The sequence below is a fragment of the Vidua macroura genome, chromosome 8 (assembly GCF_024509145.1).
Source record: "Vidua macroura isolate BioBank_ID:100142 chromosome 8, ASM2450914v1, whole genome shotgun sequence".
Classification (NCBI taxonomy): Eukaryota; Metazoa; Chordata; class Aves; order Passeriformes; family Viduidae; genus Vidua; species Vidua macroura.
In genome coordinates, this window is record NC_071578.1 from 26,477,143 (window position 1) to 26,490,931 (window position 13,789).

The window sequence follows — 13,789 nt, forward strand, 5'->3', positions numbered from 1 at the left end:
TGCCTCTGAACATGAGCGTAGATGTTTCAGTTCTGACTGCAAAGAACTGCATAGACAATCCCTGTAATCATAAAAAAATAAAAACTGCCAAAACAATCTAGTTGAGTATTTACATATGCTAGTTTTGTAACATACAAAGAGGAGCATTTCTTGCACAGTCCAAAAGCCAAAATTCCACAGTTTTGTTCTCCCCCTTGCTTGCACGGCTTTCTTTGTGTCCTTACCAAGTTTCACTTCAATATGTTTCAGGCCTCTTCTTGTAATGTTCCTAAGCCATTTTGAGCTTTATAGGTTATAGATGCTACAAAAATATGAGGCATCATTACTGTATTAAAGTGGAAGATTCTGAAAGGGCCATAAAGTGCTACTGAAGCTAATTATAACAAGTGCACATTTATTCAGGTTAAACAAACACAAGATCAGTAAAGGACTTACACATGGCCTCCTCATGAATGCCAATAGAAATCAAAGTAATTAATGTGATTGCCATGAACACCAAAAGAATTAATTATCAGGGAAAAGGATACATATTTTTACAGCTTAAGCAGTTATTCACCTTTTTTATTATTATTATTTCCACTGGAGAAAGACTTTCCAAAATTATTTCCACTGGAGACTATAAGACTTGGCTTAAAAAGTGCAGCCTTTTTCTGGATTCCAAATGGAGAAGGTGCAGATGGTAGCAATATATGGCAGCAAATACTTCATAAAGACCTCATTGCTGGCTTCATTTTCCTGCAAAGTTCAAATCACTTCCTCCCCAGTTTTAGCTGTCAGTGTAGTCATTCTGGTTAGAATTTTGGATGAAATGTATTTCTATTTAATGTGTATCTCACAACAGCTTTGAGAGGTTATCTTCAGGGTTTTGTTTTTTTTCTGTGAGCAATGATCCCTCTCCTCTAGTTCATTTTTGAAGAGTAAAATGCCAGAGAGTAATTAAAGCTAATTTGTCTGGGAGATGCACTGAAAAACTTTCCGAAGCAAAGGCTACTAGAGAAACCTAGCTTCCATTTAGTGCTGGCTCTTAAATGTAGGTGGTAGTCAGGAGTTCCTTCATTTTCAGCTGTCTAAGAGTTCAAATGTGTTTCCCAGAGTATGGCAGCTATGGTAGTTCACACATCTCTCCAATCCCTTTGCCACAGGGGCCAAATATTGCTGTTCCACCTTGTTGTGGGCTGCCATGCTTTGGGGGCAAACCTTCTGCTTCCATCTCCTTCAGCTTAGAGCACATCCTGCCTTGGCAGGAGCCTGGACATGCTGCAGACACTCACATCTACAGACTGGGACCTGGTGAGGCTGCAATTATCTTCAGCTGCCAAAATCAAGCTCTATTTTAGAAATTTACCTACCACTTTTAAGATTGCGTGTCAGTTTGCTCTTCTGGCACTTAAGTATGAATTGTTGATATGTAGTCCTGTTTTTTCTCTCTGCATGAAACAAACGATGCAGGTCTGCATAAAGCACTGCAAGCAAGTAAACTGACAAAATTTCCTCCCTGAAGGAAGATGTTTCAGCATGTTGACACAGCAGGACCGTGCTGCTTAAAGAAAAGGGAGTAAAAAATGAGTGTAGAAAAAAGTAAAAATAGTGACCTTTCATAAGGTGTACAAAGATGGGCTGATTGCAGCAGCAAAGTTGATTTAACAGCAGATATTATAATTTAGTAATAGCTCCATGTGCACAATCAGCACTAAGATTTTACCTCTGTACTGCTTTAGGAGCTGAGATTTCTCATGAGGAGGTTTTTGCTGATGTCTGCATGGCTGTCCCTTCAAAAATTTCTTTTGCTGTAACACCACTTGAGACTCGCAAACACGAAAGTTAGCACAGCAATGGAGTGACCAGGCTCCCCTTTTAGAGCAGAAGTGCCCTGCAGTAATTGCAAGCAATCCTTGGAGATTCATTTATTCTCTTTATTTCCCAACATTATAAATGTCCACACAGCAGGCACAGCTCTAAGATGACACTGAGATGGCCTTTTCCCTGTCTACTTGAACAGCTCCCTACCCTCTGCTTTCACCTCGAGGTGGTACAAATGTGTCCAAATCTGGCAGAGCAGAGGCTTGAGCCCAGTGTGTGTCCCCCAGGCAGTCGCTGGCGAGTGGCCTGGGGGAGCAGGGGATGCTGTGACAGCCCTGCTGCTCCTGCCAAAGCTCACTTAGGCACTCCCTCTTTGTGGGAGCTCCTGGGACACATCTCCTAGGAATTAAAACCCCTGCAGCCAGATTTTTCAGCTGAGCCTCTTAGATCTCAGTTCATGTCCTGCTCACTACTAGTCTATTAGTGGTGTGCTGTCTTCTTAGAGCCCTCCTGCTTTGTGTTAACTATGTCTCTGCCCAAGCATGAAAACCAAACATTAGACCATTGTTTTCGGTGTTAGCCATTTGGGCTCAACCCCCACAGAGCCCAAAACTCATGGCCTAGTGCTGATCCTGTGTGATGCAGCCACCCATGGGACAGATGCTGTGAAGGTCCCAGTGTCTCTCAGTACCTATTGCTGAAACTGCTCTTTCTTGCTCAGCCACAGACCACCTGAGCTTGCTGCTGTATCAGCTGAGGCATCCTACTGATGCTCCCCAAATCCAGTAGATTTTGCTCAGTAAGGAGCAGATAGATACAGAAAATACTCAGTTTACTCTATGAGACTGCCTGTCCTTTAGATGAGCAGAATGTGTGATGTCAGAGAGCTCTGTTCTCCTCAGAGACAGCGAGGCAATTCAAAAGCCCCCACGAGTATCTGATAAAGTCCTAATCAGCATGAGGCAATGAGGGTAGAAGTGCCATGAAGTTGGTAGTAGAAATCCTCACAATCTTTGGGAAATGCTGCTTCAAAACAACTGGTTCCCTCATCTTTTTACCCTGTTTGGTGCAGTTTATTGTTCCTGACTTCTTTTCCTGGTGAAGAACTTCCTTTACAAAGATCACAATTAAATTTATGTGGTTATTGAAAATAATTCAGTGCTTATGTTTCCTGAAGTTCTAGGAGCTGCCTAGATGATTGTTTGACAGTTTCTGTTCTGGCTTTTAGATGTGTGTTGGTTAGTTATGTTAGTTATGACTAGTCACATCTGTCACATGAAGTCTAATATGAATACACAGGTTTGAAGGCCTCTCCCCACAGCTTGATTGCCTGTCTCAAGCAAGCACACACAAGCAAGCTGAGGCCACACGCTGACCTGGCTCATCATCTCCCTCGTTCTGAGCTGTCTGGTCCAACCAGGCTAAAATGCACTGATGTGCCATGGGGTGGTGGAGGAAGCTCCTTTAAGAGAACTAATAGCTGCTTTGTAGTGATTTCTGGTCTTTGTCTTCTTAGCTTCTTGCAATAGAGGTGAACACACCGGAGAAATTCAGCTCGACGGCTGACGTAGTGATTCGCCTGCTGGATACCAATGACAATGTCCCGAAGTTCTCCTCTGACTACTACATTGCCAGGATCCCCGAGAACTCCCCAGGGGGCTCCAATGTAGTTGCTGTCACAGTAAGTTTCATTCACCTCTTAAGAATTGTTCTCTTTTCTGGATGTCTCTGGAGAGAGTTCAGGCACAGTAAAAATAGAGGACAGGGCAAATAGAAAATCTTACTCAACATTTGACTTCTGGACCAAACTCCAATTCCTTTCCAGAACCAACTGAAAAAAAAAACCGCTTTGGGAAAAAATAAAGTTTTAGACAAATATTATTTAGAACAACAAGAGCCATCTGCTTTTAAGACAAATCACATGGTCTTTGGGTATTAAGAAAGCCTCAGCCAAATCAGCGTCCAGTGGGAAGATTCAGTTATGGGTAAGTGGAATTGGATTTACTGGATTTACTTCCTTAAGTATGAGTAACAAGAAAACAAGATGGCTGCTTAGTCAGTATTAGTGTCCTCCTCTTGGGAGGAACCTGGCTGCTAAAGGAATAATTAAACAGTTAATGAGGGCAAGAATATAAAATTAAAGTGCTTAGGACTGGGGAAAAAAGATCCCTATGTATGTATCTTCTCACAGTGGGAAAAATATGCCTATAGCTTTTCCAGTATCTTGTGTTTTCATACAAAGAAAGCCAGGGTATTACATGGGCCCTGAGTGCTGGAGGAGCATTTCCAGCTGTCTCTCTCTAATGCAACTGCTGAGACTGGAAACAGCCCTGATCTCACAAAGCCAAGAAAGCTTCTGGCCACCTGGGCCTTGGTGGGGGATGCAAGTCACCTTGCAGAGGCCACACAGGTAAGGATGGTGGAGGCAGGTTGCCAGAGATCTCCAGCAGAAGCTGGCAACATGTAAGAAAGACAATTAAATAATCAGAATACTAAAGTGCTGAAGGCAAATTTTAGCAATGGAAGAATCAAAGAACTGAAACATAATCAACAGAGAAAAGGTTATTGCATGAAACTAATAGGAAATCTATTAGAGACTCTTAAATTAAACATTGCTATCTTTGAGGTAAGAGGAATAAAAAAATTCTAGTATGTGGAAAGCAAAAAAAAAAAAAAAAAGATATTTAAAAAATGTTTGCAGAAGCAACAAAACTTCTGAGCCAAAGTGCACGGGAAGGTGTAGCTGAGGAGCCCACGTAAAATTTAGTCATGAGCTGTCAACTCAGTACTTGACCCAGATCCACAATTATATGTGAAAAACTAAGATGTTTCAAGTACTCAGATTAACAATTCTGGAGGAAGTCCCAGGTATGCAGATGTTATAAATAAAGTTAGACAGTACTAAACTAGGCTGTGGTCAAAATTTTGGGGTCAGAGAATCTGACAAGCTCATGCCAAAGAACAAAACTACATCTTCCAGTAGGGCTGCAGGTGTGTTATGTTAATCATGCAGGAATCAAAGACATTGTTCCAGTTCTCAAATATTTAAACAGGAAGATGAATTAATCAACCAGGACCACCATGAATTTTGATGGCCAGATACAATGGTATAACACCTCCTCAGAGCTACCAGAGAAGCAGGAGCTTATGGAAATAGCTGCTACCAAATCAATAGCTTTCCTAAGCCTGAGCTAAGAAAGGAAGCCAACAAGAGTATGAAACAAAGATATCATCTGGTAGTAGTATTTGCATTATTAAAAGTCACACAGGCACAAGAGTGATTTAAAAATAGACAAAGCTGAAATACAATGTATAGATTGAAACATTTGTTATTCATTACTATAAATTGACTCAATTAAACAAGCAGAAGCTTAAAAATACAATATATAAAGTAAATAATTTTGTCTAGGGCATATTCATTAATGTTTAACTGATAATTAGGAAGGTCTGAGAGCTGGCAGTGTGTTCATGCCATTGAGATTATCTCCCTCTCTATCAAAGGAGGATGAGGTAAGTGTGGATGGATGGGGCCATCTAGCGTCGCTCTCCGTGCCAGAGCCCCCGGGCACCAGGGACAGCGTTCCGGGGACTGGCAGGGACATTTCCTGGCGTTAGGTTGTGCACTTTCTAGGTGCATATTTGCTCATGCGGTTTCCTACTAAAAATGTGATGGCAAAGGGAATGAAAAGCATTTGGGCCTGTTGTTAAAAGAAAAAATGAAACTGTTCTTTTTCCATTTTAGTAAAGTAAAACTCTCTCTCTCTCTCTCTTTTTTTTTTTTTTTTTTTTTTCCTTAAGGCTACAGATCCAGATTCAGGGCTTTGGGGGGAAATCAAGTACTCTATCTATGGAACAGGAGCAGATCTGTAAGTAACAAGTAAATAAATAAAACTACATAACCTCTAAGCAGAGTTCTAAAATCGTTTGAAAAGAAAGCTAGCAGGCTCATTCTCGGTCTGCTCATTTCCAAGGACATTTATGCCATGCTCTTTATGAGTTCTGTGAACACAACAGTAAAGTTATTGTGATCATTAAACATCTGCTTCATGAACCCAAGGAATTCTACCCACAAACCCCCAAAGTATCAATACACAGGATTTGTTCAATCACCATTTGAAAAACACTTGTAAGAGAAAGAGAGGCTTTGGTCTAGTTGTGAAAGGTCAGTTCTACAGAAAAATAATTTCTTGGTTTTTTCCCCTTCCCTTCCCATATGGCTTTACAAATAGCTCTTGTCAAGATAAATCAAGGAAGACAAGATACTCAAGGATATACACTTCAGCTTTGGAGGTCAGCTGCACTGGCTGTTAAAAGCCTTTCATATATTTAAACCTAATAGTCCTGCATCAGGAAAAAGGGAACCTGATGCTTACTTGATTTGGTAATAATACCTCCCTCCCTCTCCCTGTCTTTGGGGACAGTGCAGGGGGTAGAACACCTTGAAACACTGGTTCCTTCACACCATGTCCATCCCAGCTCCCAGACATGGCTGGGGTCAGTGGCATGGCTGTCACAGATATTCCTGCTGGAACCTGCATTCTGCAGGGCAGAATTCTGGAAAAGAATGAGCTTTTCAGGCACTCATCTCAAGAATCTTTTTTCCTCTGTACATTATCCACCTGGAGCTAAAGCTGAACTCTCCTTGTTAAGGTGAAAGCCGTTTAGGAGGCACAATCAAAGTCCAAAATCCAAGATGTTAAGGGTGAACCTCTTCTGTTGCCAGAAGGATACACATATGGGAGCATTTCCACGATGGATTATTTTGAGCTCTTCACTAAGTCTTTAAGCTAGCTGCTAACTGCACGGAGAGAAGCAAGAAAAGGTCATGTCATGCAGGCAGACCTCTTAGGTTTAGAATGTAGCAGCTGGTGGAAAGAAGCTTGAGAAGGTTGTTGACAAAGGATTTACAGGGAAAAAAATGTAAGCACAACTTTATTCTGATTGGCATTATGGGGATGCTCAGATTCACTGTTCTTGTGCTGTTGAATGAAAGATTTATGATGTGAACTTCTCTTTTCCTTCTTAAGTATTTTTGTTTGTTTTCCTCATGCCAGAATGGCATAGCTCTGTGAGGCTGGATTGATTTTCTAGCCCTGGCACCTCTAGATGTGCTGAACACACAGTTTGATGCAGATAGGAGAATTTCAACTAGAGGCACGATGTTTCTGTCTTGGATATTACATCAGTGGGTGTGCAGTTGCGTGGGCAGAAAGATGAGTTGTACTGGAGTAAGAGAAGTAGTGTTAAGTGTTGAAGATGAAATCCATCTGATGGTAATCCTACTGTGGTAATCCAAGCTGCCAGTGGGAGCACTTTTCTTCCACTAAAATGGGAATGATGAGAGTGCTGTCTGCATGGTTAGGCTGGGCTGGGTGCTGAGGAGACAGCACAGGCACTGTCTCCTACACAGCTATTCCCACCTCCAGATCTTAGATTTCATCAAAACTTGTATTTGTATTTAACAGGTTTATGAGAGCAATTGAAGACTCTGAATTGCTAAATGCCCCTTTTATAATCACTTTCAATTGTATTCAGAGTTGGAATACAGAAAATATTTTGCTACCTTGTACATTGATCAAAGGAAATACTGCTTGGAGCCTACAGTGGCAGTCCATTTTAAAAAGACACTGTGTTGGTATCCTCTCTATAAATCCAAACTTTGGGCTGACACTTTTGACAGTGTCTCTGTAATTACAAATGTGTAAAACTGAACTTGCAACAGATAAATCTGAACACCCACTCCATCCCAGTGTCAGTCTATGGAAAAAATTATTATTTTTGGAGAAGATAATTTGCCCTGTAGTTTGGGAGATTTAAGAGCAGATTTTTTTCCTACTCATTTCCTACCCAAGTGAAGAGCTTAAATATGATATTCATCACACTTCTTTTAGATATTTAGGCGACATAAATCAATCTTCATTTATGCAGGACATAATCTATTGCACTGTACTTTTAAACTGAAAAAAAAAAAGTAAAATTAGGTTTAATGTTTTTCCTTTTAATGCAAGAAAATCACTCTGGGAGAAGACCATCACACTGAGCATTTACTAAGGACAAAAGACTTTTAATGAAAAATGCAGCTGAAATGGCACAAGAGAGAGAAAACTATGAGACACTGATAGTTCTCTGGTTTTCAAGCCTAAAGGAACTAGACAAAAACTAGGTAGAGAGAAGGATTTGGAAACATCACCCAGAGAGGAATTAGGTTAAGAGTACAGGTGTCTGTGGTACAGCATTTCAGTGTTTACAGCCTGGAGCAAAGGTGAGATCTAAACACACATTAAGTGATCAAAAGTCTTCTCTTGCTTCTTTTCCAGGTTCCTAATCCACCCATCAACAGGTATAATTTACACCCAGCCCTGGGCTGTACTAGATGCTGAAGTGAACTCGAAGTATAATTTCTATGTGAAGGCAGAGGACACAGAAGGGAAATACAGCTTGGCTGAAGTGTTTATCACCGTGCTAGATGTCAATGACCACTCTCCAGAGTTCAATGAAAACATCCAGGAAAAGACGATGATCATTGGGTCACCGGTGAAGATAGAGGTGAGAGATGGCACCATGTGTCACAAAGCAGAGTGCTTTGGAAAAGCCCTGGCTCTGCTGTTTGCTCTCAGGGGTCATGATGAATGTCTGAAATTTGCCTTTTCTTGCAGCTTTATTTTGCACATCCATTTGGATGTAACAAAAGGATTAAAGTGTAGAATTACAGTATTTACTGACTGCTGAGGAGAAATAATTCTACAGGCAGACTATAAAGTCTTGTTATAGTATTTGAACAATCAGCTGGGAGACAGTCCTGGATTACACAGTGATCACAAGAAGCCCAGATAAGATAAGTGAATGAAAGTACAGGGTTTTGAACACGTAACCTTCTTGACACAGAAGGTGTGTTCAACCACACAACGTGGTTCCCTTCATTTTGAAGAACTGTATCCAATAATCCAGTGTGGAACAGAAGATGAAAAAATGCAATAACAATTCCCAGGCAGAACATCCTATGTTACACACATTTAAATGCATATCATGAAACCTGATCACACAACACCTAATGTTAGTAGAATAAATACTACAGCACAAAAATTAAGGCTGCTATAGTTTATGGCATTGAGCTAATCCCATTGTTCTGTATCACTCCACATTTGTCCCCCACACTGTGTGAGAAGCTCCCAGCTGAGGACCCTTTGCATTCTACAGATAAGTTACAGTTCAGTTTTTCCTCTGAGTTTATTTCATCTCAAATAGAAATAATTTACAAAGAAAGGAGCCTAGTCCTGCTGTTTTTCACTAGAAAATGTAGCCTAGCTTCCAAGATGAAATGGAAGTAGCCCAGTCATGGCATAGATACTATCAGAAATATGCTCAGAAGGTGTTTGTCCTCAGGCAAAGATACAATAACACCTTTGTTTTACACACTTCTCCTACTAGGCTATAGACCAAGATGCAGAAGAACCCAACAACATCGTGGATTATTCCATCATGCAAGCAGATCCAGCCAATGTGTTTGACATAGACCAAAGCACTGGGGAAATCAAGCTGAAATCCTATATCCGATCTCTGGACATCATCCACAACATCACAAACAATAAAGACTGCATATGGTCATTGGTGGTCCAGGCCAAAGACCGAGGCTCCCCATCCTTCAGTACCACAGCAGTTCTGAAGATTGATATCACAGAAGAGGTAAGAAAATGTTTTAGAAAAATTCTTATGGGAGACAATCCCTGAAAGGCATCAAAGGGTAGACATTGCTTACTCCATTTCTTTCCTGACGTGGAGACATGGAGACTTTCTTGCCAGCTCTGTTTTGCAGAGTATTTCTATAGCCTTGTGGTGAAGTTGGACTCTACAGCCACAAATGTGAAAGATATTTTGATCAGAAATATTGCAAAGGTACAAAGGTAGGAGCATAATGTAACCGGAAGATGAGTTTTTTGTTAGAGATTGTTAGATATGAATTAAGGTCTATAGACTTCTGAGAGTGAAGCTAAATCCCAACTGCTAAATTTCTGCTGCTTTATTTTCATCCAGATAAAAAAAAAAATCTTTTTTCCTTACAAAAAGTGAGTGGAAAGCAGCTGGTGTCAGAGTGAAATAAATCAGAGAAATCAACCCAAGTGACATAGAAAAAGTGAGAAAAAAACTTTACAGAAATACTTTAAAGTACATAGAACTTTGGATGAGAGTTTAATAATTGCAGTATTATTAGCAGATGAAACAAGAAGACTCTCTTAGAGTCTTGCACATGTAGGTTGAGATTTTCCTTAGTCCAGCTTTTATGTCAGCTGAAGAACAAGCAGCGATTTATGGTGTGCAGCACACGCACAATTCTTATTTATTGTAACTGCCTTGCCATGCCTTTAACTAGGTACCAGCAGGGAGGAAATGGGCTTTAAAGTAAAAGAGAAACACATCATTAGCCTAACAGTCTCTGGACCATACACATAAACTGGGCAAAGATGTAAATCTCATCCAACAGACAGCAGCTGGCCTTCTCTTTGTTTGGTCATAATGCTCCCACTGCTCTTAGGTCTGTTATAATCTTTCTCTGTTTTCTCCATCTCCTCTTATTCCACTGATACTCCATATGAGGCATATTCATATGATAGGTTTTGTACACAGTTCAGAGCCTGCTGGACTGCCAGGGGACTTGGGTCTGCCCTAGCCTGGCATGGGGCTGCCTTTTGGGGCTGTCCAGCCCCGTGGGCATGGGCTGGGCTTGCTGCTGCAAGGCTCTGCCATGTGGACCTGGGGGACTCTGCATGTGGGGTGTCTGTGGTAAGTCTACAGATTTAGCTGTTCTTACAGATACAAAGAATATGCTTAACACTTGGATTTCTCATGGAAATTAAGTTCTGGTGGGTTTTATACAACAAACAAGAATTGCTGCCCACAGCCAAGAGTGGGAGTACTTGCCCTCCCTGCCTTGCTTCCAGGCTCCTCACAGGCTTCACGTTTCAGGAGTGCATGGCAGCGGTGGACACAGGCACAGCCCTCAGGCATGTCCCTGCTGGTGGCCACCAGCCTTCCCTTCCCTCCCGGGTGACCTGCAAACCTCTGTCAGCATGTGGGGCTGATGGGTGTGAGTGGAGGGAGGGTGTCCCACACCTCCCCTGCTGGGGAACAACATGTCCCTGAAGCAGCTGATGAAGGACAACTGCAAGGAAAGCAAAAGTAGCTGATACTTTGGGATAAGGAGTTTCCTGAATTTCCTTCTAGTGCTTGAAGCAATAGCAGTACCTGATGAAAGATGGTGTCTTGTATGAAGTCCCCTGTCTGCTCCCTTTTCTCCCTCTCCAGCACAAAGTGAGGGAGAGCCCTCCTCATAAAGTCTAAAGGGGAAGCCGAGAGCATGTGATGACATGGATTTTCTCACACACAGTTTTTTTCCTTCTTCCCATGCTCTTCTTGATGCCAAGTCTCAACAGAGAGTCTGAGATAGCAACAGCATCTTCTTTCTTCGAGTAGGTTTCTTCAGCAGGATCTGGGCTACTAATCTAGTGTCACATCTTCCATAACCTTTTGTACATGTGTCTATTACTTCTTCCATGGCTTGTAATGATTTGGGTTGGTTGGGTTGGGGGATTTTTTTTTTATCCCATAGCATGCCATCTTTTTTGCAGAAACTAGATTTCAGTTTGCAGGTACGTGACATGCAAAACCCTTGGTCACTGCCTGTGTCCCAAGGACAGCACAGTCACTGCTGACACTTTGTGAAGCAAACAATCTCTTGGTGTAGGCATATTGCATACACACTCTCTCTCTCCTTCTCTAAGGCTGTTACAAATGTGCATTTCATCCCTCTGTGCTCTAGCTGTACAAAGGCTCTTATTTTGCTGTTTGGTGGGCATTTATGTATTACTGATTTTGGATAAGGAGGATATTTTTGAATGCATCCTCTGGAGGTTTCCTGCAGTGTTAATCACAGTAAGTAATTAAACAGGCATATTTTCTGATTAACGTTTACCATTGCAATTAGCACAAGTCTGTGTCCTTCGAGATGGATGCCTTGTGGCTAAGTTCAGCAGTATTGCACATCAAAAGGACCTTCTCTTGGAATAATACAGTGCTAAAAGAATCCAAAGGCCTTTTAATTTAACTGAGTCTGATTTTATGGAAATTGGTATTGAGGGGCATCTGTTAATATCCTATCCTTTCACAATAAATAAAAAATACCCTTTTACAGAATAAAAAACATGTGCTGGAAAAGCCAGTCTTTTTCCATCCATATGTCTCACTCAGAAATCTATTCCTGCTGCCTGATATTTTCAGAGAAGGCTGATTCCCACTCCTGTTCCTGAGAGTTGGCCTGATGGGGGCATCCCTGGGACTCCTGATGACCCCACTGAGGTTCTGCAAATGTAGAGGGGGCGTTTATTTACACCTCCTCACAGACTGAGGCTTAAGTCCATATTTAGACAGCATAATCTGTAGTTCTTAATAGCTTTGACCACTCATTTAGACTTCTAAATATAGCTGGTGAGTCTTAGTTTTAGATTCTCTTATCTGAAATGTTCAACAAAAATCTTTGAAGTAACATGGAGATCTTTTCCTCTCTCGTACTAATGGCAACCATGGGAGCTGTGGTTGATGGCACTGAACAGCCCTTGCCACATTTGCAGAGCAGTTACCCTCTTTCCACAGTTTCATGGACTTGAAAAAAATATTGGTTTGATTTGAGAAGTTTTGCTTCATGCTGGTGTTTGTATTGCAAAGCGATGCAAACACAGCTTTCATATACAGTGATAGCACTGAGCTTGGGGATAAGCACTGCAGGGGCAGCTGGTGTTCTAGCTGAGATCAGGAGTCACTTCTGAAGCAAATCTCCTGATCATCCCCACATACTGTGGGACGGCCTGCTCCTCACATAGCTCCAAGCACCAAGGTGGACTTCTTTCAGAGGAAAATGAAAATGTGTTTTGGGAGCACACCTAGTGTTCCTGGGCACCAATAGGCAGTCCCTCCCTGCAACCAGGCTAGAACAAAACCCCAGAAACACTGAATGTGTGGAAGTGGGCTCCTCAGAACCAGCTGGTTCATTGCACAGATTGTACAGATTCACTTGCTCAAGTCAACACAGCCCGAGTTGTCTTTAACACAATCACTGAACCAAACATTTAAAATTGAGTCCAACTGTTAACCCAGCACTGCCAAGTCCATCACAAAACCATGTCCCTTAAGTGCCACTTCTACAAATAATCTGCAATAGCTCTTAACAGGTTTGCCTACTTACTTAGACTCCTAAATATAGCTGGTGAGCCTTAGCTGCTCTTGTGATTGAAGAGCTCAACCACATTCCTTTTGGGTCCAGCTTCTGGATATTTGGCCCATGTGCTCTGCTCACTGCAACCCATGCATTAGGAAAGGCTCTTGAGAAGCTACCACAGCTAAAAAAAAAAAAAAAAAAGCAGCAGAGCATAATCTTCTGTGTGAGTATTTTAACTCCCTTGATGTCTGTTAAGAAGGAGTGTTTCTTCCAAGTCCTGGCCCACAGAGATATGACAGCTTTAATTTAGTCATGTATCTGCTTTATTTTATGTGTACCAGAAAAACTAATACCCTTCAAAATGCAGCCTGCCTTTTAGGAAAAAACAACAGCTTCAGCAATTGCAAAGTGGCACTGTTTGTTGAGCTGGCTACACGGCACTGCTGGTAATCAACACAAGGACTTGATGTTTTAAATGTGCACTTCCCATAAGTCTCTCTACAGCCTGGCTAAGATTATGGCATTCCTAGCCTGTATTGCAAGTTATTCCTTCTATTTAACCTGCCAGTGTCATGGCCATGACAAACAGGAACTCTCCCACTGTGTGTTTACAAAATACCTGATGTTTTTATGCAGAACAGTTGCTGTCCAAGGCTAATTCCAGGCAAAGCTTTGTATAGTAGAGGTCAAGTAACTAAAATAGAGGCTGAACCAGCTAGCTGTTAATGGGTTTAGTTTTGGTATTAATCATCTCTTCATCATTGGAGGCTCTGAATAGATGCC

At 41.6% G+C, this 13,789-nt stretch overlaps 1 protein-coding gene across 1 annotated transcript in view; it reads left to right on the forward strand.

The window, feature by feature from the left end:
* Positions 1-13,789, forward strand: part of CDHR1 (cadherin related family member 1) — a 44,751-nt gene that overhangs the window by 26,694 nt on the left and 4,268 nt on the right. Inside the window, exons 13-16 of the mRNA XM_053984345.1 lie at positions 3,317-3,481; positions 5,599-5,666; positions 8,118-8,346; positions 9,229-9,483. Coding sequence (XP_053840320.1) covers positions 3,317-3,481; positions 5,599-5,666; positions 8,118-8,346; positions 9,229-9,483 — 717 coding nt within the window. The remainder of the gene's footprint in view (positions 1-3,316; positions 3,482-5,598; positions 5,667-8,117; positions 8,347-9,228; positions 9,484-13,789) is intronic.